This window comes from Bombus flavifrons, chromosome 3 (assembly GCF_040668555.2).
Source record: "Bombus flavifrons isolate JBK064 chromosome 3, iyBomFlav1_principal, whole genome shotgun sequence".
Lineage (NCBI taxonomy): Eukaryota > Metazoa > Arthropoda > Insecta > Hymenoptera > Apidae > Bombus > Bombus flavifrons.
The window spans coordinates 12,430,430-12,455,743 of NC_138444.1; the positions used below are offsets into that span (position 1 = coordinate 12,430,430).

A 25,314-nucleotide genomic window follows, 5' to 3' on the forward strand; every position below is an offset into this window, starting at 1 on the left:
GGATAGATTAGATCTTCTTCTATTTCTGCATTAATTCGGATTCCAGTATCTTCAGTTCAGTTTTTCCTGGCCCTAAGGTAGCGAAACTGGTGTCGAAAGGATCCACGTCCTCTCCTAAACCGAAGTCGTCGTTCTGCAAAGGAGTAAGTACTTTGGCTCCAGGATCTTGGTCGTCGATGCACAAATAATCTGCTGTTTCCTTCTTTTCCTCGGCTCTGGGATCAAAGTCAGGATCAACCTCCGGAATGCTAGTTTTAATGATCGCTGTGAATGCGATAGGAACAGGACGAACGGGCAGCTCTCCAGGAATTTGCTGCAGTTCGCTTTCGAGAATCTTCAGCTCCGCCTTACCAGGAAGAATATTAGTGGCGATAGAAGTGTCGAAAGGATCGTTGTAGGAAATCTCTTCTTCTTCTTCGATGGGCTTCGACTCGATTCTTGGCGTCAGAGGCTTCGCGTCCACCTCGATCTTCTCGTCCAGCAAACTCTCCTGCCTCTGCTGCAATTTCGGTTTCCTCTGTTCCTCGAACTTCTTCAACACAGAGTCCTGAAGCTCGGCGATTTTCAAGTTGCTCGGCCTGATAGAACTAGCTGTGAAATCGCTCTGTCTTCTTACAGGTTCCCCTTCGGCTCGTGGATCAAAATCGTGGTCGCTCAGGCTATGAGGTAACTTTGACTCCTGTTTCAACAATTCTGACTCGATTAACTTCAATTCTGTCTTTCCGGGAGCTACCTTGGCCACGAAACTGGTATCGAAAGGATCCACATCAGCTTCCTCCTCCTGTATAGGTAACAAGTCGTCGATAGATTTCTGAGAATAATAAGGTGTCAGAGGTTTCGAAGGTAGAGCTTTCTCTTCTTCGGTGGTTGTCAGTAGGTCTGGACGTTTGGATGGTGTAGGCAGTTCGAAAGCAACGGTCTTCGAAGGTGCTAGTTCTAGCACCTCTGGCCTCGAAGATCTTCGTCCACGGTCGCCAACCTCACCAGTATCTTCTTCTTCTTCGAATTCAACCTGAAAGATTGGTTTAACAGGTGCTGTTGGAAGAGGAGGCCTTGGCGGTAGCTTGGATACAGCAATGTCAACCGGAACAGCTGGCTGCTCGTCCTTTCTTGGATCGAAATCGTCGTCGTCCAGAGAATTAGAAAGATTAGGTTGTTCGCCAAGCAACTCTTTCTCGAGGAACTTCAACTCTGTCTTTCCAGGAGGAATTTCTTTGATAGCAGAGGTGTCGAAAGGGTCTACGTAGCTGAGATCTTCTACTGGAGCTATAGGTTCGTCCGCAAGTTGACTTAGATCGGTTGTAGATCCTCCTAGAAGATCCTTCTTAGCTTGCAAATTACTGACCTTTGCTCTGAGCTCTTCTTTCAGCAAACCTGTCTCATAGTCTCTGTTCAATCCAGCTGGATCGGTCAAGGATATCGTCACCTCTGAAACCGGAAGCTCTTCTAGTTCTTTCTCGATGAACTTTAACTCTGTCTTACCAGGAAGGATATTCTCAGCGAAAGTAGTGTCGAACGGATCTTCTTCGTCGACGAAAGTAGCTGCCTCGAAGCTTGCTTCTATTATCTCGGCTTGGAAGTCTACAGCCGCCGGTTCCTTAGTTTTGAAAGGATCGTCAGCCTCCTCGAGACGTACCGGCTCATCTGGCGCTGCGTCTAAATCGAACTCTGCGTCGTCCAAGTCAGGAATCTCCTCTAAGATCGTTTTCTCTTTCAATATTTCGAACTCAGAAATATCCAAAGGTCCGTTAGACGGTTTGTTGTCCGCAACGTTCTCTTGATTCACAGCTGGGCTGACTGGTCTTGGTAGAACCGGAGGAAGCTTCGTAAGATCGACAGGAATATCAGGAAGGTCGCTGTCGTCGTCCAGCAAAGTCTTAGTCACGTCCACAGGCTCCGCAACTACGCTGCTACTCTCCGCGAGTTGCTCAGATTCCTCGAAGTCATCCAATAATAAATCTTGTTGCAGTCTAGGTCGCCTGCCTCTCGTGATCTTGCACGAACTCACGTAATCGACTCTCCCGGAGAGGACCTCTACCGCGTTCCCTAAACTGACCAATCTGTTCCCCTTCTTATCTACTGTTTTTAGTACTTTGTCCGCGTTTGTAGTGTCGAACGGATCGTCGCCGGTCTCCTCCTCGGTTGGACTGTCGGGAATGTAAGCTAGTTGAACGTCGATATTCTGGAGAACGTCAACGTAGGTTGTATCGAATACGTCTTCGTCGGCGGAGTCTTCGTGTTCATCCTCGTCGTCGGGAAGTTCGACGAGACCGTCCTCGTTAACCAGAGGCTTGTCTTCTTTCTTTTTTCCCTTTCCCTCGAAGTCCGGTGGTTCACCTTCGATCGGATTACCTTCCTCGTCGAAACCTACCCACTTCTTCGAAGAAGACTTTTTACCAGGATCTTCCTGGTCCTCCTCTTCTTCCTCTTTCTTCTCGTTTTCTAGCGGCGGCTTCCGTTGGAAGAAGGAAGTGGATTTTATACGATCGAGATCTCCTTGTGTCTTCTTGAGGATCGAGTCGACTCCGGCCGTCAACGCCTCGAATTTCTTCCACTCGTCGGAGCTGGCGTTGCTGGCCTGCTCACCGGATTGCTCGGCTTTCTGCTGGGCTTCCGCCCGCTCGCGCCTGTAACGCTCGAGCTCCTCCGGGTCGAACTCGTCCTCCTCTGCCCCCTTCTTGCCCTTCTTCGGCTTTTTCTTCTTCTTCAGGCCCTTGGCTAGCTTGTGCATCCTCTAAGAGCTACCGTGGAACAAGCGAGGCCTCTGCAATCGGTATTCATACTTTTCGTTAATCTGCCTCGAAGGTTCAAGCTTTAACCCATTGGCACACCGTGTTTTTCGAACGTCTTAAACGTCGTTATCGCCTTCGGCTTCCTTTTTCTTCTCTATCTGTACGAAAGGTGCTAAGCAATAGTAACACGAATTTTTATGAATTACGCCAGACCAAACGTTATACGCGTCATGCAAGAACCACGCTGATCAACTCCATGGAGAAGGATGACGATACCACAGGGATATTATTTCTCAAGCTCGGCTCAGAATTTTGAATTATCTATCTGTCAGTTGTGCTACGATACAACTTATCGTTTCACACGAATCGAGTTGATTAGTTTGGCTTCTGAGGGGATCATACGTATAGTCTTCCTCAGGCTGCTTAATAACTGTGCATGCCAATGGGTTATTAGCACGTTCGCTACCAACGTATACAGTCATTCAGAAAAATCTTGCTCGTTGACTCGATAAACGTATAGAATACTCGTTTGTACTAAAACAGATTCTAGCTTCATACGTTATTTTAAACTGTAAATTATATTAATATTCCGCGAGTATCTTATCTTCCCTTCAATCTCATTTCCTTGGTGGAGAATATATACGCTATATACTGAAATATCGAAATGAAATTTCACGTTTGTTTTACCAACTATATAAATAAAAATAGTCTTGTCATAAGATGTACGAAGACTTTCGTAACTCGCTTCTTGAAAATCGACCAATACAAATGTAAGCTTCGCTGTATCTGGTTATCTGGTAATGTATTACATTGTACAGAAATACAAGAAACAAAACGCGATCGATAACAGTAGCGAACGTGTTCAAACCTTTTTCCCACGAGAAACCTCTTTCATATTTTTTCTTTACAGGAGAAGGTCTTAGGTTTCGTAACAATAGCGATACCAAATCATAGGAGAACGATATTTTCAATTAGTAAAGATTTAGATTCACGCGATTATTACAGGTGCTTTCATGCAGATTTCGCCATTATGTGCAATTCTAAACGATCCACAGTGACCAAGGGTAGTCGCAGCAAGACTATAATAATACTCTATACGCGTTCTATGCAATCGTCGAGTATCATCGACGATCGATCGATCGGTGCAGGAAGAGGGCAACGCGAACAGCAAGCTGCAAGTGCGAAACGTGCGATGCGAGTGACATGCGTGTGCTCACGAATGAAACGACAACACCCACGCGACGTTTCAGGCTACTTTGCCGAATCCTCGAATACTTGTTGCACACTACCGATCTTTATTTAGTCGGTCGCTCTTTATAACCGTGCTAAATTCGTCCACTTCTTTTTTAACGCGTGCACGCCGCGAAACACGTCGCTCTATGCGCTCGTTCATCTTTCCGCGTCGAACTCTCGAAACGATGTCGTACACGTATCGATGTATACGACACGAGCAACGTTATTATTAACTGAAAAGTCAGTCGTACGAAAATCTACATACTCCTGATGAATTCTGTGCGTTCGACTTAATGCAAAGAAATGGAAAACGCATTTGGTCACAAAATGATTTGTACTCTAACTATTAACTATAACAATTTATATCTAAGGGATGTACGTAGACTTCTGCAAGTGACTGTAGGTCGTTTAAATTCCACATATCGGTGGGACAACTCTTTCTTCGTAGTAACTCTTTCTCTTCTTCCTCTTCGTTGCATGTAAATAACGGATTTCAAGCAAGAGCAGCGTGTCACCGTTGAATTCTTGACGTGCAGACTGTCCACAGAAGGCTATAGAATGTTTGCGGAGATGACATGGTTCACAAGAGCAATGTGCACAAATGCACGAAGAAGTTTAAAGAAGAGAAAACCAACATTGCAGACAAACCAGCGCCTGTCTTTACGAGCCTTATGGTCCTTGATACGTTTCTAATTGCTTGGTACAGTTACCATTAGCTTGCTTAACGATAAGCTTCGACTATTAACCGATTTTACCACTTCGCTACGTCGCTTTCATCTACTGCATCCTCTGATTTAGTCTAATTACACTCAGACCTGGAATAAAATCGATTCGAATAGATCAGTTATGGGATCGCTACGAGAAAGACGAAGGACAAAGGCCGTCGAGTTTCACGGAGGACAAAGCTGTCGTTATCTGCAATTTTTCTATCTGTCTGATAAAAATGAAACGTTTGATTTGGACGGTCGTGTACGCGTAATGGGATCGTTGCCAGAACAATCCGATCGATCAGCAGTACCGTACAACCGTGACCATTTTACCCTTCCTGTTGGCCTTTCACAACGCTCCTCCGTAGCGGTATTGCTGAGAAAATGCCAGAAATCTTGTCTCTTTGCTTGTGTATTTTATCAGCGCTTGGTTTTAGGTCAATGAGTTTGTATCATCACACAATAGAAACCGCATTCGTGTCTCGTCTTTTCTGCGTCTGATGTTGCTTACACGTAACATTGTACTTCTATAAAATACTAATTGACTAAACGATAAATGTATATGGTTTCTGTGGTCTCAAATCTTGCCACATAATTACGTCTACTTGATAAAGCCAACCAAGAACATGTGTTGCTTTAATAATTAATAAAAAGCACTAAATACCTAAAAGAATCTTAACTAATAGCGACTACAAGGACATAACAACGCATAATTGTATAATATCGGCTAAAACTTTTTAAAATATCGCTTTTGGAAGATAACATGAAGAATCTATCCGCTTTGTAACTTGAAATTAACTATCTGATCTGAGATTATCTGAAATTAATCTCAAATCTTAGTACATTGTGTCTTCTTCATAAAACCACTCCAAAAAATATATTTCTATTGCTAATAGTTAATGAACAGAAAGCATAAAACTATTCTCACATACTAAACGAACGTTGTGGGTTGAAAAGATCATATATTTTTACGCGATACTACGTATCTTCTAAACAGATAGAACAAAGTTGTGCAACACGCGAATATCCCTTGCTAGTCGAGCGTACACCACGATCTATATCATTGATAAGAGGCTTAAAGTCTTACGCGACAGTCATAGTTAGCATATTAATCCGTTACGAATGGGGAATTTAATTAACATCAGTGTAAGCTATATATCTTTCGACAACAATGTCCATCTGCGCCATAGTTTTAATTGCTAACGATGCATTGGGATTATCCTTCCAGAAATATAGAAACAGTTGTTTGCTACAGCTATTTAAATAATTGAATAATTGGACTAAGTGTCTGTAGATTCTTACATATGTTTGGTAGAATTTGAGTTTTATTTGGACTTTAACTCTGTCGAGGGCCTCAAATTTAGGAAATACTTTAGAATACATCTAACGTTCTTTAATAAAACCCTTCATGTCCTCCATTATATCATATCTAATTTTAATTGCTATCTCTGTACTAGGTACTTCAAGAATTGTTCACACGTATAAAGTATAAATATGATTATAAATATAAAGTAAAGCAACATACTTTACAATTACTAGGACACAAATGCACAAATAGAACTGCACAGAGGTAGAATTTTAATCTAATATCTCATCCTCCTATATTTTCGTTTCTTCATCTCGAAAATTATTGGAATAGTATTTTTCGATCCTAATATCTTCCAATCTTTCTTATTACGATTTTCACCATATTTGGTTCAACATCTTAATATCTTGATGAATTATTAATACTTGAAATGGCAAAATCAGAGAGTAAATTACTTTCTTCGAACTGAAGAAATTTGCAAACAACTGAGAACCACAATTGACGAACAACATGGCAATTAAATCGACACCGTCGGAAGTCGACGAGTTACCAGTGAGCAAAAGGGACCGACATAGTGTACGAAACAGAATTTCATCGATAATTGGGGGAGCAGGAGAGAGCACGTGCTCCAGATTACTGCAGGGTGGTCGTGTCGAGGCTGATGTGCTAACAAACTCAACGACTATCGCAGCTCACCCCAACTAAAACCGATATCATCGTCAGAGTACACCTGCATGCAACCCAGGAAACTGTAATCGATAACGGTTGAGAAATCGGCAATCTCACCTACGACCACTGTTCTAGTTCTACGACTCTACGGAGACGAGAATTCTGTTCTCTTTAATTCTATCGAACGAAGGATATCAGGTCATTCCACAAATAATGCCGCTCCTCTATTTTGCATCTGATTTCTCGACTTCGAATTTCTAAGATAGGAAAGTTTGGTACGGTAATTCCTGAAATTTACGATTAACAATTAGAAAGATTGTGAACAGCGTTAATAGCATTAAATGTGATAAGAAAGATGATTATAAATTGAAGAATTTTAATAAGTTTATAATATTTTCTTCTTCTTTCTTTTGCATTTATCTATGAACATATCTTGTTACCTAGTATTCTTATTTTTTATCCTAACTCCATCTTTTACTATAGTCTGTAATATGTAAATACATGTACAAAATTTGTTGTTAATTACAAATAAATATCATTATTGTTAATATATAAAATATCCAAGATATAGTACGTATTGCAACAATCGATAAATCAAATAAATGCCCATATCTGAAATATTTTTAGTCGTCTTCATTAAAATATAAATTTGTATATCTGTAGTTTAATCGACAGAATGATCAGCCATACACATTAAACAAAATTTGACAAAGCATTTAATATAATATAATTGAAATGCGTCACTTTGCTCAGGTAGTATAAACAATTAAAAAATATAGAAGAAAATTGAATCTCAAGGAGGCAACCGAATATTTTCCATCGCAATTTAACAATTTCTGAAAGCAAAAATTAAAAATGATAAATGAGGTAAATTGTAAAAATAGCTTCAGAAAAGATCAGATAAGGTATTATCTGCTGATAAGTACGACAAACTTTTTTTACGTCTTAATATAAACGTTGATATTTGATACTATTAATAAATATTGAACGCTATCTAATTGCAATCGGATATAAAATACTTTTATATTTTGAAGTTGCACATGTGAGTACAAAATTACTTATGGTACGATCTAGCGTAACTTAAATTAAATGAAAGTCCAGCTTAGCCAACGAAAGTTTCACGAAAGAATAAAAAGTTGAGATGAAATCTTAGGAATTGCAAGGGACCTTCGTAAAGTTTCGTTCTGCTGCAAATAAGCTTTTCAAACTTTCAGCGTTTCCCAGTGGAACTTGATCGTGACGATTGATTGTATTCTTTGCTTTTCATATATCTATAGCTTTTCAATTTTCTATCAACGAAGATCTGGTCGATGAAGTTAACGTTAAATTTAAGAAACGATCGATGATAATATCGCGAGATGATCTCAATGCCTGACACGATAAGGTATATTCTTATCTCCGGCATCTAGATAATTAAATTTGGTCCGAACAGCGTCACCAGGTGAACAGAAATTATCGACCAGTACCGCTCGTGCCTTTGCACACAGAATCGACAGCAACACTTGTTACCAGAGTTAATTACCAGCTACTATCAAACCTATGTATCAATCATTTATTTAAACGAAGTTTCTTCTGTGACCCCTAACCTCAAAATGTAGGAAGAGATTTAGCAAAAATTCTATTTCTGTTTTAGAAACTCTAGCTTACAGAATGGAGAACAATCGAACCTCAATTTAACCTCAAACTATAGATAGAGACACGTGATAAATCTTATTACTGTTTCGGAGATTCTAGCTTACAGCATAGAAAATGATTTAATTTCAAAATTTAGAAAGAGATTCGTTAAAAATTGTATTACCGTTTTGGAGATTCTAGCTTATGGGATAGAGGACGATTTAACTTCAAAACTTAGGTAGAGATTTATCAAAGATTCTATTTGTGTTTCAGAAGTTCTAACTTACGGGATGGTAAACAACTGAATCTCAATTTAACCTCAAAATTTAGGAACAGACTTATCAAAAATTCTATTTCTGTGCCAGAGGTTCTAGCTTACAGGATGATGAACGATTTAACCTCAAAATTTAGGAAGAAACTTATCAAAAATTCTATTTGTTTCAAAGGTTCTAGCTTACAGGATGGGAAACAACTCAACCTGAAAATTTTAGAAATATTATCAAAAATATACAAAGAGATTTACCAGAATCTGTCTTAGAAATTTTCATTGCAAGGTGGAGAACAATTTAACCTGAATTTAATTCCAAAATCTGACATGTTTTTTCTATGACTCTTAACCTCACAATTTAGAAAGAGATATAGCTAACATTTTGTTTTTCGTAGATTCTAGGTTACAGGATGGAGAACAGTGTCACGGTATATGGTTGAGTTGTCGACTGAAAAATTTAAGGAAGGGGTCTAGCGGAGTGAAATCCAATAGAGGAGAAAAATGGTGCGCGTGCCGATTTATATTTAGAAAATCCAAACCCCATATGAAATCCAGCGTCGCTCCAATGCTCGAACACTGTACGTGGTCTTCACACATTCGCTGGCATTGATTCATTAATTTAATTAATGCTGCTAATACAATTATTACATTTTCATTCTTGTTAATTCGGATAAAACCACAATTAATATTCTTTTCACAGAACATACTGAAACAAACATTATTTTGATTGTTCTTATTTTAGCAGAGAACACAATTGCGTAACGTCAAAGATTATAATACACTCGAGTTTGGGAAGATATACATTAATCATGATTTTTTAAATAGAATATACAGTTTCATTTATAACGAGATTCTATGTTCAAATAAGCTTCACTGATATAAAAAATTAAGCGGTGAAACAAATTTCTATGCAGATTCCATTTCATAAGGTTTATAAAAAAAACACGAAATTGCATAAACATTCACAGTCTATTCATAAGGATTAGGAAAAGTAAAAGAAGAAATGGCAAATTCATGGATGGGTAATCATATTTCACTAGCAACAAATATGTTAAATAGATATTCTACTATTCCTCAGTTGTACAATAATATTCTACCCAACAACATTCCGCCACATAACGTTTCCAATAATAAGAAAATAAAGATCTATATAAAACAAGAAATTCCGTTCCATAAAATCTACTCTACAAGGCAATTGCGCATATCTAGAATCTTATTTGATACAACGTAGAAGAGTCAAGTCGACGAGCACCGATACATATTGCAAGTCGTTGAAGAACAATAGAGCACGATATCTGTTCTTCGTAGGAGAGTAGCTTGAGTTTCTGACGTAATTGAATAAAAGTTTCGGCGAAGAACATTGCTGCAATATGCCGAACATTTGTCCACCGGATTTACCAAGGCGCACGCGTAATACCGGCACGGACGATGCTCTATACTCGACCAGTTTTATCACCTGTCTTACAACGATATAATTCGACAACCGTTCGATTTCAAATCGTTACTCCATTCTATTCCAGGCGTCCACCATCGAGACTCCAGGCTGAAACGGAGAATTCGATTACAAAGAGGAAAGCGAAAGGTGAACATCGAATGGATGTCAGAACGTAATAAGCCCGATGCATAATCGAAACACGAAGCACGTATCCGATGGTAAATTCACGAGGGATGACAGAAAGGAGGAAACGCGAGGCGTATCGACCAAGTCAGTTCTCAATGGTTCATTATCGTCTTAGCAACTATCATTGCTGCGTCAGCGTTATGTACGAAGCCACAATCGGTCTAGAATATTTCTACGTATTATAGTACACGAAATGCTTCTTTTTAGTTCACGTATCTTTCATTAAATCGGCCTGGAACGTACCAAAGCCGTCGTAGATATACCAAGACACTCTGTTTCCCTAGACATTGCTACCTCTAACACTATGACACAGTCTTCGCGTTCAATCGATTCTACTATATTCTAGAGATTATAGGATAGACAAGACATCTACGAGACATTCAAGATCATCCGTCTATGGTTAGATCAATTCTATCTAAGGTGTTTTCTTCGAGAGGCGCAACCGGAAATCTTCTCGAGGAAACTCTGAAAGCGGCCGGACGAATCCTGCAAACGATATAGCCAGGATGCAAAGGAACAAGTGGAGAGGCCATAACGTCTCTCTGTCACTGCGACAAAGCAGAGGAACGTGTTAAAAATTCAGAGTGCAGATCGTTCAGGCGAGCGAAGCGAAACGTATTAGAACGCGGATCAATCGGAGGAAGCGTAGGTGTCGTGTCACGGCGGCCACGTTTCGCTCTGGTTTTCGCGGCGCTATACACCTACGTTTAAGAAAAATCTTTCGGCTAGTTGTACTTACGATTCCAGCCTCGTCAGCCACATCTGTACGACGCACATTTTTTTCGAGTCATCCCGCGGTCGAGATTTCTCTGTGTTTCTTTTGCTCGCCGGTGGGATGAATCGTCGAAGCACACACTCGGAGGAACGAGCACCGGAAGAAGGAAGAAGAGTGATACAGAAGATGACGGAGGATGAAATTGAACTGATACCAGTGTGGCAGATATCGAATATGATCGAAGAAGAGAAGAGTGTCCAGTTAGAGAGAGACTCTCTGAGGAGGGGGAGAGAGGAAGAACGACGTCGAAGAGGAAATCAGCGAATAACGTTCGCCGGGTGACGAGGGAAGCTCGCGGGAACGTAAAGAAGACGGACCGTGGGCTCTAGCTACGAGTTACGTTTTCCCTTTGGTCTGGAAAACAGGAAACAGCGGGCGTGGAGAGCTGCGAAGGCCCTGCCGAAAGCGAAGCCGACTCACCTCGTACTCTCCTGCGGGTCGAGCTATTTCCAGCATCGATCCGTTTCGCGGAGAAGAAACATGCGCGTAGAAACGACGACGACCACCGCCCCCGACGCCCCTTAACGTAGCCCTCCCCACTTCCATAACGTGCCCCTTCTCCCTCTCCTAGCCACCCTTCGCTAGCGATGGCCTCAAAACGCGAACACGTTCGCGGATACCAAATTCTTCACCATCGATCTGTCCCTACTAACTTTCCACCTTCTTTACAGCTTCTTGCGAAATATCGAACGATGCGCAACTGGTCCGCTGGATCTTTAGAATTTTTACTCGAACACGGTTGTGGTTCCCTTGGTGATTTCGTTACGTGGTGTGTCTATAAGGTTCCATATACAGTGGTGTACATTAAAAAGTTCATCAAATAAGAAGTATAAAGGGGCACTATAATTTTACAAAATGGATTTATATTAAATGAGAGCAATGCATAGGTTATCTCATAAGTAGTGCGTCGTCGTCGGCTTTCATATTGCTAGATGAAAATAAACAATTACCTTCGAGCAATCGATCAGTGATGAATTTTCTCGTACGTTTTATAATTCACTATCTTTTTCCACGATGCTTTCTATTCCAGTTCTTTAAAACGATAGTAACTAATCCTATTGTTTTGAACTTAACTCTCAGAAAAACCACATTGCTTATGGAATTGACCAATACGATATACAATAGAATGAATTTTTGGGAAAAGAGGTACTAAAATTCGTAAGTAGCATATGAATTTTAAACTGTCTTTCATCCGCCACTGTCTATTCTTATTACTCGTGACTGTTGTCTTATATTTCTATATACTTCAATCTATATAGGAATTTTGCTATTGTGATCTTTCCTAGATGTAATCTTTCCTAGTTTCATTTCCTCCATTTTAAGTAAGTTTGCTTTTTACCTATCATTTGATCTGATAGATCCATCAAGAAACGTATAATATAGCGACTGAAGCTTGGAAACTTGCGCAGAGAATGATTTCACTTATTGATTCTCCAATCTTGGTTTATTAATTGAAAAGATCCAAAGCGTGCCGAGGCCACCGTTAGCCACCATCCGCTTCGCGTCGTCGTGCTATTCTTTTGTGTTAATAAGCTGCTTTTTTCCAGTACACTAATCAGTATAAGAATAGTGGACTAATTTACATACTAAAAAATGGGGAATATGTATGATCTGTAATAGACTTACAGCGTATGCAGGTAACTTTGAAGGTTATGTGTTTCACGTGTATGTGCTCAAAAAGATGTCATGCAATTTTGTGGATTGAGATAGGAGTTCCTATGAATGGTGATTTTTTTCAAGGAGATTGAAAATAGAAAAAACGCGTTCGTGGTGCACAGGGGTGAATATATCTCCTGAGTAGTCAGTTTTATTGCTGGAATCGAGCCGAATTTCCGCAATTCGTGTGGATTTTTCTGAAAAAGATTGCAAGCATTCGTCGTCGATATACAAGGTTCATCGGATTTAACCCTGCTATGATCATTCTCGACTAATTATATTTTTCTAACCTTAAAAACTATCTTCGGTTTGAACAAAATATGAAAGAAGTCTTATTGGTATGTACGAATTTTATATTAACCTTACTGTTTCCTTTACTCCTTCAGACATCTTCTTTCTTGAAACACTTCATTCATAAAAAGCATAGAATATACTAGAGCATAGAAATACTATTGAATACTAAAATCAAATATTCGAAAACTATTTATGTTTTAATCAATTCTATTGAAACAGAGCATCCATTACAGGTATAAATCCAAAGAAAGCAACAGAATTAAATATTTTCTCAAAAGATTACGTATTGTCTCTGTTTGGTAAAACGAGAGCAAAATTGAAGTATAGAAACTCTAGGATCGTAGCAAGGTTAATTGTCTACGCTCCCTTGTGCGTTGAAATTTCAAATAACTTACTAACATTCCTAATGCTATTTTCTTCTGCTTGCTATTTTACCTTCGTCTTCTTTCAAGATTAAAATCCCAACGAATTTCTCCATCGAGTTTCTTCTTAATTAAATTCTTAAAATACGCGTATATCTCGCCTTCTTTCTCTCTCTTTCTCTGTAGTCGATTTCTTGAAGAAAATTAGTCGACTTTTGGCAGCAAGCTGCGAGGAAAGTACGATCGAGGCTATAAAGGGCGATGATCGATCAATCGAGCTCTGTATGTGTGTGTGCATACGTGCATGCGTGTGTGTGTGTGAAGTTGACAAGCGACCTTAGAAATATTACAGTAACTTTTATTTAATACGTAACAGAATGTGTGGAGGATATTCAGGGGCTGAAACGATGGTGATACTTCCTATTGATCTTTTGCAATATCGAGGAACATCTCGTTTTACCTTAGGATTGAAGTCTCACGTTTGTGTACATACATATACATCCGAAGATTACAGGAGAGAAATATCATAAGTACAATTTTGTTCTGGTTCTGACATTAATTCGTGGTTAAAAAAAGAAATAAGGAGGTTTACTTTAGTATAACGTAGTTAAAAAGAGGAACAACCTATTTTTCTGTCCAAAGATATATGCGTTTTAACGATAGATGACACATCCAATGAAATTTTGTGAAAAAAATAAAATATGATAACCATAGTACTCTCGAGATCAATAGTTCTGATATAAATATTTTACAGAAGGACGACCTCATAATCAAATTCAATACAAAGGTAGTTTTGATAGTATGTGATTGACTAACAAAACAAGGTACTGGATTTTAAAACTGCTTTCATATGAAAAATGTGACTTATCATGTCTTTTCTCTGTGGTCTTCACATACGTATACACTGCCGTTCATAATTATTCGAATGACTTTAAAAATCGATGAGTGGAATGATTGAAATTTAATAACTATAATTCATTCGAGATAGTGTTCATTGTTTCACCAAGAAATCGTACATGCTAGCTTAGTTTTTATACTAAAAATGAAATAATTATAGAAATAAATATAAAATAATTATGAGCGGTACTGTATGTATATGTGACTGTTTATATATATATCTATATGTATATTTATATGACGATAATTTTCCAGTTTATCGTCTATCTACATAATATCTTTGAGAAACAGCAATAATCGTGAATATTCAATCTCAAGGTGAATTCTACTCCAAATGAAACGCATTTTTCGTTCGGTTTAATGTTTCGTGCGTCTCAAATAAATAGCTTTCTTCATTTTTTTTTCTCCCTCCTCTCCACGAACGATCGGTCCATTGGATCTCCTACCCGCGGTCTATTTAAACGATAGACAACATATAGTTAACGCGTAAGCTAATTTTAATCTTTCCCTTTTCTTTTTCTTTCCTTTAGAATCTTTTATCGCGGCTGTGCGCTGTTAGCTTCGCGCCTCGTTATTGCTAATTATAGTACCGCACGCCATCTGGCACTTCGTGCTTTATTTTCATTTAAGACGGATATACGAGCCGATCTCATCGAAGTAGGCTGCGGATATTTATGCAAGTTCACATTTTTATGAATGTAATCAAAAACTCGGATAGAAAACTGTTTTATCGACTACGTGTTACAGAGATATTTTACATTACCTCTATGTATTACGCGCACCTTGGAATTTCTCAAAAATGCATAAAACTCCGCGGTCTACGCCGAGCAATGCTATCAATTCGCCACTTTTGTTGGCGTGTTCTCGTGATTCTTTACGGTCCCATAATAATAATGGAATTAAATTCGGTCCCGCACCATGCTCAACGATCTACACAGCGACTCGATTAACCTAACACATCACAGACTTCTAAACGACGTTACAACTCTACGATATCGCTCTGCTAGACACAGTTTCCGTCAGGAAAAATTTTCAAAAAATTTCGCATTTCTCCAAGGACAGGGAGACGTTAAAAAAAAAAGGTTAGAAAAAGGATAAGAATAAGGCAACGCTTCGTATATTCAGACTATTTCAGACTTCCGGTTTTACGTTTGTTTCATACGTGTTTGACGGGCTCGAGAAGGAAGAACAGCTGGATGAAACGAAAAGGCATAAAAATAGCTGACTCGAGATTAACAACAATGGTCGGTTTTTTTGATATTCGGTTCTCGTTCGATTCTCCCCATACATGTGTGCGTATATACCGTACGTATATACAAAACGTATGCACCTATACATACAGATTTCCTCCTTGATGTTGTACGTTTATTTTACACATAAAATGAAGTTGGATTGTCGAGAAAAATACTCGGGAGCAACGATAATTAATGTACACACACTTCGAACAGAGACCATTCCAAACTCACACATTCTCTCTCTCTCTCTCTCTCTCTTTCTCTCTCTCTCTCTCTCTCTCTCTGTACATTACGCGCGCACTGTTAACGCATTACCTACGGAAATCCTAATTGATTTGTCGGGCATAACGCATTAACGACGCCGCATACTCGAGCACGGATCCAGCTAAAAAAAAAAAAGACGAAAAAAAAGACAGAAATAAAGGCTGTCGTCGGGGATTTTTGATTAGCACTTAAAAAATACAATCGTGTTACTGACCTTCGTTCGCGTGATTTAAAACGAGCTGTGTCTCAAAATGGCTCGAGAAAATAGAATACGGGTGATACGATGACAATTAACAAGAATAAAGTCGAAGCAATTAATGGTAATAATAATAATAATAATTAATATAATTATAATATTTAATAATAATAACGATAATAACTTCTTATTCATCTTCTCTTTCTTTTTTTCTATACAAGTGCACAAATATTTACAGAATCAATATAATGACAGATACGAAAGTGCCGTTGAGCGTGTTTCTCCTAAGTCCTTTCTTCCTTCTCTGTCTCTCTTTGTATTTCTTTGCCTCTCACATTTTCCTCCTTCTTTCTCTTTTAATAATACGTCATTCCTGAACAAAACTCCCTCTCCCTCTCTCAGTCTCTTCTAAAGAGACTCAAATATTTTGGCACATTTCAGTTCTCGTGTCCTCCTTAACACGCGGCCCAATCACTTGGCACAATTACTCCGACCATCGTGCGTGATTTCTTAACATAATTTTCTTTTGTTTAAATAGTGAGCTAAAAAGGTAGCAATTAGTATCTCTTTTTTTTCGCGTTTCTCTCATTTGGAAACATTGTTTTTTCGCTGCTAGCTGGGTTTACGACATCGAAATTAAACTACCCTCGGAAAATCTCTCCTCTCTGAACTAAAAACGATCGATCGTCGATGCGATTCCTATTAATTTCTTCTCGCTTAACTCTTTTGGGTCTTTTTTTATTTTATTTTCTTTTTTTTCTTTTGGAGCCACGAAACCATGTTTCATTTTCAGCGATGATCTTCGACTCGAAAAACATCTTGCGTTATTGCTAGTCGAGGATAAAGAGGATGCACGTGGGTGGTAAATATAACAGTGGCTGACATGGAGTATCGATGTCGGATTAGAAAACAAAAAGAAGAAAGGTCTAATGGTCGCTCGAGGACGAAAACGAAAGGAGTACCCTAGAAGTTTCTGTTTCATTTCAAAGTGTCTTAAAAATTTGTTTATGCTGGTTCACACACGAGCCTATGTCTATACTCGCATTAACGATGTCTACTTGGATTAAAAGTTATGATTCTTTTCTCTAAACAAACACGAGAGAGTGCCTAGGGCGAACGATGAAACGTTTATGAGTTCCGCCTTCTCCGAATTACTAGTTCACACGAAATTACAAATACGAGGAAACGTGTTTTTTTTTTTTTTTTGTTTTTCTTGTCTTTACGTTAATCGTTTAACAACTCGCAAAGTTCTGCGAAATATTTCTTTTTGACTTAAAAAACTCCGCGGTAGAGACCGCGCCTCCCTGCTATAGGATCGCCGTGAAAATTCCTGACAGCGCAAAATACGAACGAGTGTGAAAGTCTTTCGATTCTTTCGCGGAGTGAAAAGGCTGCTGCCGTCCAAGATTTTCGCGGTTCCGGTTCGCTTTTTTTTTTTCTTCGCGGCTCGGTGTTATCCTGGGGAATTATCTGGTGACTTTTGAAAGAAGTAGGACGATCTCTTTCAAGATTCACACATCTTTGGAAAACGTTATTATATAATATCTTATGCGGAGTAGTAGCGATTTTTCCCTCGGGGCATCTCGCGGTACAAATTACGCTGAGGAAAACTAGAGTGTTTGCCGGTTACGATGAAAAACAAGCGCCACGCCAGTCGATCGCAGGATTCTTCGACATTCAAAGTCGAGGATCTCGATGTTCTCGTTGCCTGTTTCCTGGGTGGACGCCAGACCTCGAGGCTCGAGGAACGATAAATTACAACAAGACGGGGATTTTCCACGCCCTCTAAAATGCTTGCTGACGCGACGATCTTCGAATATCAGATGGCACCATATACGACACGGAAGACTACACCAAACCAGCGGTACTTGAAGTACGATAGCCTGGCAAGGAGTTTAATTACGCGCGTGTACGAAACGTAAAATTGTATAACAGGCACCAGTAAAAGAACCAGTCCTTGGAAGTATCTCCAGTCAGACTTTAAAGCCGCCTCTCTCAATTGCCTAGCCTTTCGCTACACGTTTCAGCGAAAATATATCTGGCTCGATGATATCCCGAAAGCCTGCGTTCATTTATTGAACCCAAGACGCAGGCACCCATTGAGGCTCCCGTTCCAACGAATTGATCTCCGTCAGCAGCTGATTGTACGCTCGATCCGTGTCCGTATTTATAATGATCATATCGAACAGATGACCGTATTTGTCCTCCATTTCCCGCGCTTTCTCTATAATGTCCTTTAACTCCTCCTCCTTGAAGCTCTCGTTATTCTTGATCCTCTTTTGTCGTAGCTTCTCCAAACTCGGCGGCGCCACGAACACCACGTACGGTTTCAAGTCCGAATTTCGAAGGATCTTCAGGCTTTGCGGATGGAGATTAAGAACACAAATTTTACCGGAATTTACAACGGATCGTATAGCTTCCACGGAGGTACCGTAATAAGCTTTCTCGTATTCGCCGTGCTCGACGAACTTTCGACAGAGAATATCGGACTCGAATTGAGAACGAGAAATAAAGTGGTAGTCCTGGCCGTCCACTTCCGAATCCTTCCTAGGACGACTCGTGTCTGAAACAATGAGTATCTTCCTGTAGAACGGTTGTCCTTGAATGAAGAACAAGTGATTTATACGTATTACACGCGTATTTCAAAGATGATGCGAATCGAACAAGTTTCTTCAAGAAAAACAAAGAACTGTTTAAAAGCTTATGACAAAGAAAAAATCATTTGCTAAACGCTTGACATTAGCGACGAGGATAGACTGTAGAAAACGATAAAGCAATATTACTTGTGTAATTTTCTAGTCTTAGCCCTTGAACGTTTCTCTTTTGTAGCGATTATTTGAATGACGAATAAAGGAGCGCGTGAAAGAGAGACTGTGATTGGCTGGCCGAGAAGCGGAAGAAAGAAAGGAAATGAAAGACTATGCGAAAACATGTGCCGAAATAAATGAGAGATTAATTACAAATCGGAATGGTAAACGTGTACGAGCGTCTCGACACTTTGATGATTTGGTTGTTCTAACACAGGACTGAATTATTTTGAATCGCGACATTTTCGAAATACGCGTGCAACACGAATCTCTTGCTCACGAGGAATTGCTGCTGCGAAACGCTCGCTGTCTTGCATCAGCCTCTGTCTCAGCTCGTGTCGTCCAATATTTGGTGGCCCTATTAGGACTACCGGTCTTTTGTGATTCGCCCTTGGATAATACAACGCAACTTCCTCGTACGTAAGCACCTCCTCGCTGTCATAATCTAGAAAATGTAAATGTTTGATGAGTAAACGAAGGGTGAACGTACTGAAACGTCTTCCATGATGCTTTTCGTATCTACCGTCGATGGCTGTCGTTGCGTAATGCGGATACCCGTCGTCATTGTAGTTTGCCCCGAACTTGTTTCGTTTCTTCTTCTTTGGATTCTTTCTGGCGCACAACAACGTACTGGATTTCTTGGAGCCGCGTACGGTCGATTTGTCTCCGGCGATAGTCTGTTTCATGGATTCTCGCCTAGATGAAATTCGGATTATCAGTCGGACAATGTTTAAAAAAGTTTGATAAGCAAGAAATAGAATATATATAGAAAAGATTATATATATATATATATATATAGACATACTGGTGCTGGAAGGCTTTGCTAGGTACCAGACCAGCCAAAGTCTGATCCTCTTCACCCTCTCTATACGCCTGCCACCAGTTAGGATCCTCTTGAGAGATCACGTGTAACACGTCACCCTTTTGGAAACTGACACCCAATTCTCGGCACGGTATATAAGGATCTTCTTCGGGATCATAGTCGAAGTGGGCTCGTATGTGTTGTATCTGAGAAGATGATATTAAAGGGTTAAGTCAATATCAAATATTACAGTTAATGTACAGGGACTTTTATTAATATCAGGATGAACAACGGTGTTCTATAAAATTAATGTTTCCATTAACTACAATAACTATTTTCATACGTCAGAAATATTTATTCATAAACGCTGTTATTTGACTAATCATTTTTCTGAATCATTTTGTGAATAGAACAAGGTGTCGATCACCGTGGTTCCCGAATATTAATAAAAATCACTATATCCTGATAACACATTAAACATCGTCGATACCTGATTTGTGTCTTCCCTTCTACTTGACAGATTGTTCCTGTGACTCGTGGGTGCCGGGAGCACGAGGAAAGTCAGACTACCCTGCATACCGGCTAGAATATCGCACACCTCGTTCACGCTCTTGCCACGCATTTCCACGCCATTTACTTCCAGAACTTCATCGCCTTCGTGTAGGAGTCCAGACTTGTCTGCCGCTCCTCCGCGTACAACACGACCTTCGTAAACGTTATTATGGTTATTCAACGTACAATCCAACAATAATAACTTTTGCATAGTTCAACAGAAACTTGTGTGAAACACGTTTAGGCGGAGTTTAAGAAAAATTTTAGAGCCAAATTACACTGTGTTCATAAGCTTAGCTAACGTGTTTCTCACATCAACATTTAACGTTACATCGCATCGTCTTCTTAGAAAATATCCGCAAACTGTGCTATTGACCTTTGTTCGAGGTTTTCGTACAATTTTGTCAGAAAAAGAAACCAAAATACCTATTATAACAGCGTCACCCTCGTTCCTAACCGTAGCACCTAAAGGTTCGTTAGTTTTCTCGATTCTGATAATTTTAATGTTGTCCACGACTCGGGAGCCTCTCCAGCTAGAGGTAGGGCTCGGAGGACCGCTCGGTGACGAGGACGAAGGACTCTGTTTCCTCTGTAATCCGTCGACGTAAGAGATGATAGAGTCGTGAGCGAGTAGAAGAGCTTCCATATCGTAGCTCGTCAAAATTCCGGTCAGCTCCTCCACAGCGGCGATCGTTTCCGCTCCGCCGACACCTGTTACCGTCGACGACGACTGCCATTTCTCCAGTATGTCTACACACTGAAATATTCACCAATGACAAAAGCCATACGCTTAAAGGGCCGATTGAACAGAAGAACGCACAAGATACATCGTATTTCCTTATTTTCCTATTTTCTACAAAACTCGGCACACCGTTAGATAATTGGAAAATTATTCTTTTACTTGGTTTTGCATCTGAACGCGTGTTTCTCGCGCGATATTACAACATCGATATTCAAATATTATTTTTCACGGTAATTGGACAAAAGTCACATGGATCAACTCAGCAAAGTAAAAGAAGATGACGATATTCTTTTAAATGTTCCTTGCATTTTACCCTCATGAGCCAATTACGAAATTGAGGACTCGACGAAAAGACGGAGTTGATCATTTTGGCTTTGAGAGGTTCGACTTTGACTTCTACAGAAACTTCGCCACCTTGTCAAATTCTTTTCATCTTCGATCGTGTCATATCATTTTTCTCTCAATTTCCTGCCTGCTTAAAAAACTAACGTAACAAACTTGATAAATCAACGACAGCGCATTCTTATCGTTTTGTATTTTTCTTTTGCGATCTTCGACCAGAGTCGTCAAAATTTCAGTGACAGTGGGTACATACGTCGCGAGCCAAACTGGAAGCGTCTTCAGCGTGATGTTTCAGAACTTTGTTGGATCTTAAGCGATTTCTGAGGGCGTGATGAGTGGCGAGGGCAGATGCGAATCGACTTTGCACCAGAAGCGTCCGCACCGCTTCGAGTTCCGCTTCCACGCCGGGTCCCGAAATGCCTAGAGCGCCGGAAATATTGCGCAATTGAAGCTGTAGCCTCTCCAACGTCGCGACGACCTCTCCGTACGCTGAAATATGCAACGAATGCCTGTTACAAAGATTCTACAAACGTCTCTCGTCCGCAGAAGCACCGTTGCTTTCTACCGTTCCACTATTCTTCCGTGAAAGGGTAAACGACCGGCTAATGTCTTCCTTAACCCTTATGCCAATACTCCAAATTTTCCGCGTACTTGAAGAGAACTTACAATATTGTGCTAAATTCTTGCGTTAAATATACACGCTTCCCGTATGGAAATTCTTTTCTCTCCGTTTACACTTGCCAACTACAGTGTCTACCGTAAAAGGTATCTGCACGTACTCTGGTTTCTCAAAGAATCTTCCCGATTCTACGTTTCATTTTCATAGTATTTGTACGGTTTTCGTAGTCATACGAAGGTGCTAGTAAATCCTACGGAATTCAATGTACTTGCAGCTAATCAATTAGTGTGGTAAATGTGGTAACTTGCTATTAGAAAAAAGCTTCCTGCGACTCGTTAATGGCGTGCGCATACTTCTCGTAGGCACTGTACGATCCACTAGGTAGCTTATACTTATTAATTAGGGTATTTAATTAATTGAGGTATTTCATACTTAATAATTTTTTAAGTTTAACTTGATTAAAAAATCATACTATCGAAAGTATTTGAACTTTAACTGCAATTAAATTTCCATCATTAAAAATTGTATATTATATTGATGAAATTATAATATCCTTATTTTTCTATTAAAGCTATTGGACATCAATGATACCGATCTTACGAATACCCAGAATTCAATAATTATGAATTTGCAACAGGAAATTTAAGCGTCTTTAGTCTACTCTATACTCGTCATAGTGTCACGCTAGAATATCATTTTCTGACAAGTTCTCCTACGCGATTACTATTACTTACCCAAGCTATGCCAGCTATTGGAACAGAGAGACAACGTACAATCAACTTCAACTTGCTCTGTGTCAATTATTTTCTACTAACGAGATTTCCAATTGTAGGCAGACGTTATTAACAGTAGACTTTGTTCGAGTACAGAAATACGCAGGAGGATGGCAGATCATTGGCATAAGGGTCACGGCAACAAATATCACGGCAAGTTGATTAAACGAAGGAAACGCAATTACGATACACCAATGGGATAAAGTCTCGGCGAAGTCTGAAAAACGTCTGAATTAAAAAGGGAATGGAGGAGTTATCGGAGCATAAATAGGAGGCCTAATGGGCCACGACGAGTGTCATTAGTGCGTCATCGAGCGAAGTGGTCCTTGAACTGCTGGCGTATATCTGGAGGGAAAATACGACTTACTGAGGGGCCTGGGAGGCTCCTCGACTTCTAGCGTGGCGCTCGCGGTGACATGCGGTGCGCGGCTGACGGTGGTGGTGGTCACCTCGTCCTGGGCGTACGCGAGATTTTCCTGACCCGAGAGACTGGTCGCGTGGCTTTCCAACGCGTGTAACTTGGTAGAGCCGCGTAGCGACCGATTGAGTATCTCCTGTCTCTCCTCTTCATCTTTTCGTTTCCGCAGCTGTTCCTACAATCAAACCGTTCGTTTACACCCGTTTCATTGATTCCAGGTACATCCAATTATCCGCTGAAAACACTGGAAAATTCAACAGGTTGAATTATACGCAGGTACGTTTTCACGCGACAGTGAATTATTTATTGATTACGTTCGCGTAATTAAAAGGTGAAAAGGTTTTTTCTATTTTATTGAACATCTCTGTTAATTCTGTTGCTATGAAAATTTATAATTTCGACACCGATGATGGATAGATGATTTCATCGTCGGTCAATTCCGATTTAATTCGAGAAATCCTGCAATGCTTATCGAGGTATTTTACTATATTAGGTTGCTGCAAAAGTGTCTTTCTTTTACAAACAAGTCCTTTACAACAAATCTTTGTACAAATATGAAACATAATTTGTGAAATATCGTGGTCTTCATCTGAATGGATCATACGCGATTCAATGAAATAATATAAAACAAAGAATGTTTAAAAGAATCTTCGGGAAGAGTAAAAATTCGCTAAGAGTTAGCTAGAGAAGTTTATCTTGCGTCACAAATGACCCAGATTGTCTACGAAAAATTAAGAGTAACTAGATGTCAGGACATTAAATTGTATGAAGATAACAGCGAAAAGTATGTTGTGCTGTGACGATGGCAAAAACCGGACGCTCTTCTCGAAGAAGAAATTTCCGATAGCGACGATCTTGAATATCTCGTTCGTTCTGTAATCTTGAGATTTGTCGTAGAATCGACTGAACACGAAGATCGTGTCACAGTGTTTGAAATGAAAATATCTATGGAAACAAAGTCAGCAATATCAGGATGGCAAAAACCGGACGCTCTTCTCGAAGAAGAAATTTCCGATAGCGACGATCTTGAATATCTCGTTCGTTCTGTAATCTTGAGATTTGTCGTAGAATCGACTGAACACGAAGATCGTGTCACAGTGTTTGAAATGAAAATGTCTATGGAAACAAAGTCAGCAATGTCACGATAGCAAAAGCTGATCTTCTTGAAAGAGAAACTTCAGATAGCGATGATCTTGAACACCTTGTTCGTCCTGCGATCTTTAGAATTGTCGTAGAATCGACTGAACACGAAGATCGTGTCACAGTGTTTGAAATGAAAATGTCTATGGAAACAAAGTCAACAATGCCAGGATGGAAAAACCGGACGCTCTTCTCGAAGAAGAAATTTCCGATAGCGACGATCTTGAACATCTCGTTCGTTCTGTAATCTTGAGATTTGTCGTAGAATCGACTGAACACGAAGATCATGTCACAGTGTTTGAAATGAAAATGTCTATGGAAACAAAGTCAGCAATGCCAGGATGGAAAAACCGGACGCTCTTCTCGAAGAAGAAACTTCAGATAGCGATGATCTTGAACATCTCGTTCGTTCTGTAATCTCTAGAATTGTAGAATCGACTGAACACGAAGATCATGTCACAGTGTTTGAAATGAAAATATCTATGGAAACAAAGTCAGCAATATCAGGATGGCAAAAACCGGACGCTCTTCTCGAAGAAGAAACTTCAGATAGCGATGATCTTGAACATATTGTTCGCTCTGTAATCTTAAGATTTGTCGTAGAATCGACTGAACACGAAGATCGTGTCACAGTGTTTGAAATAATAATGTTTAACATTAAACAAAGCAAGCAAAGTCTATGGTATCACGATAGCTGAAACTGATTGTACTTCTCGAAGAAATGCTGTTTAAACGGCGATTGGATAGAGTTGCAAATATTATGACTATTCTGTAACGTTTGGAATCGTTACAGAGTCGATGAAACGCTAAGATCGTGTCATAGCGATGCAGATAGAACAATGTCTATAGAAGAAAAGCGTACGGTGTCGGTATAGCAGAAATCATGACTTTTAATGTCACGCGGAGACGTACCTTGCATATCGAAGATATACAACGTTTGTTATTTGCCTTCACAATGACGTTGAACATAGCGAAGATGCTGATACGAATAGGAACACTGTTATTTTACCGACCGGTTCCATTCGATCGCAATTCATCCGCAGACAAATTTAATTGCCTTACCTTGTTCGTCACACGACGTGGCCTTGTGCAATTTTAGCAAACGTCGTCCGTAAACAGTACGTACATTTGACAGCCATTGAACGTCGAGATAGAATAAGGAAAAAGGGACGATTTAATATAGAATATTTATTTCAGGAATCCGGGCACGATATCGGACACGTTGCTTTGCGCGGTTGATTTATTAATTATTCATCGACTCGTTCGGTTTCCGTTTGAACGTATTTCAGC

General features: G+C 39.8%; 2 protein-coding genes and 1 long non-coding RNA gene across 17 annotated transcripts in view; 1 reads left to right on the top strand and 2 right to left on the bottom strand.

Moving 5' to 3' along the window:
* Nucleotides 1–11: 11 nt before the first annotated feature.
* On the bottom strand, nt 12–11,364 carry LOC138178232 (protein stoned-A). Of its 7 annotated transcripts, XM_069109877.1 has the most exons (3): nt 10,890–11,338; nt 6,765–6,934; nt 12–2,764 (listed from the first exon to the last, which is right to left on the bottom strand). In XM_069109877.1, exon 3 carries the CDS (start codon nt 2,729–2,731, stop codon nt 20–22), a length of 2,712 nt encoding a protein of 903 aa, XP_068965978.1. In that variant the 5' UTR covers nt 2,732–2,764; nt 6,765–6,934; nt 10,890–11,338; the 3' UTR covers nt 12–19. The 7 variants fall into 7 exon arrangements, 6 of the variants coding, with proteins under 6 accessions (XP_068965978.1, XP_068965980.1, XP_068965979.1 ...); XM_069109879.1 differs by lacking the exons at nt 6,765–6,934; nt 10,890–11,338 and adding an exon at nt 11,346–11,364; XM_069109878.1 differs by lacking the exon at nt 6,765–6,934 and having other exon boundaries at nt 11,243–11,338.
* On the top strand, nt 8,682–10,304 carry LOC138178242 (uncharacterized). Its single transcript, XR_011172642.1, has 3 exons — nt 8,682–8,815; nt 8,925–9,107; nt 10,050–10,304. It is a non-coding gene; the product is annotated as an uncharacterized LOC138178242 (long non-coding RNA).
* A 4,002-nt stretch (nt 11,365–15,366) lies between the features above and the next one.
* The window catches only part of LOC138178229 (uncharacterized), a 134,964-nt gene continuing 125,016 nt past the window's right edge, over nt 15,367–25,314 (bottom strand). For all 9 annotated transcript variants that reach the window (XM_069109865.1, XM_069109864.1, XM_069109862.1 and 6 more), the window contains 8 exons: nt 22,834–23,059; nt 21,328–21,563; nt 20,417–20,747; nt 19,929–20,143; nt 19,442–19,644; nt 19,160–19,332; nt 18,917–19,081; nt 15,367–18,392 (listed from right to left, as the gene is read on the bottom strand). In XM_069109865.1, the coding sequence (XP_068965966.1) occupies nt 17,902–18,392; nt 18,917–19,081; nt 19,160–19,332; nt 19,442–19,644; nt 19,929–20,143; nt 20,417–20,747; nt 21,328–21,563; nt 22,834–23,059 (2,040 nt within the window). In that variant the 3' untranslated portion in view covers nt 15,367–17,901. The remainder of the gene's footprint in view (nt 18,393–18,916; nt 19,082–19,159; nt 19,333–19,441; nt 19,645–19,928; nt 20,144–20,416; nt 20,748–21,327; nt 21,564–22,833; nt 23,060–25,314) is intronic.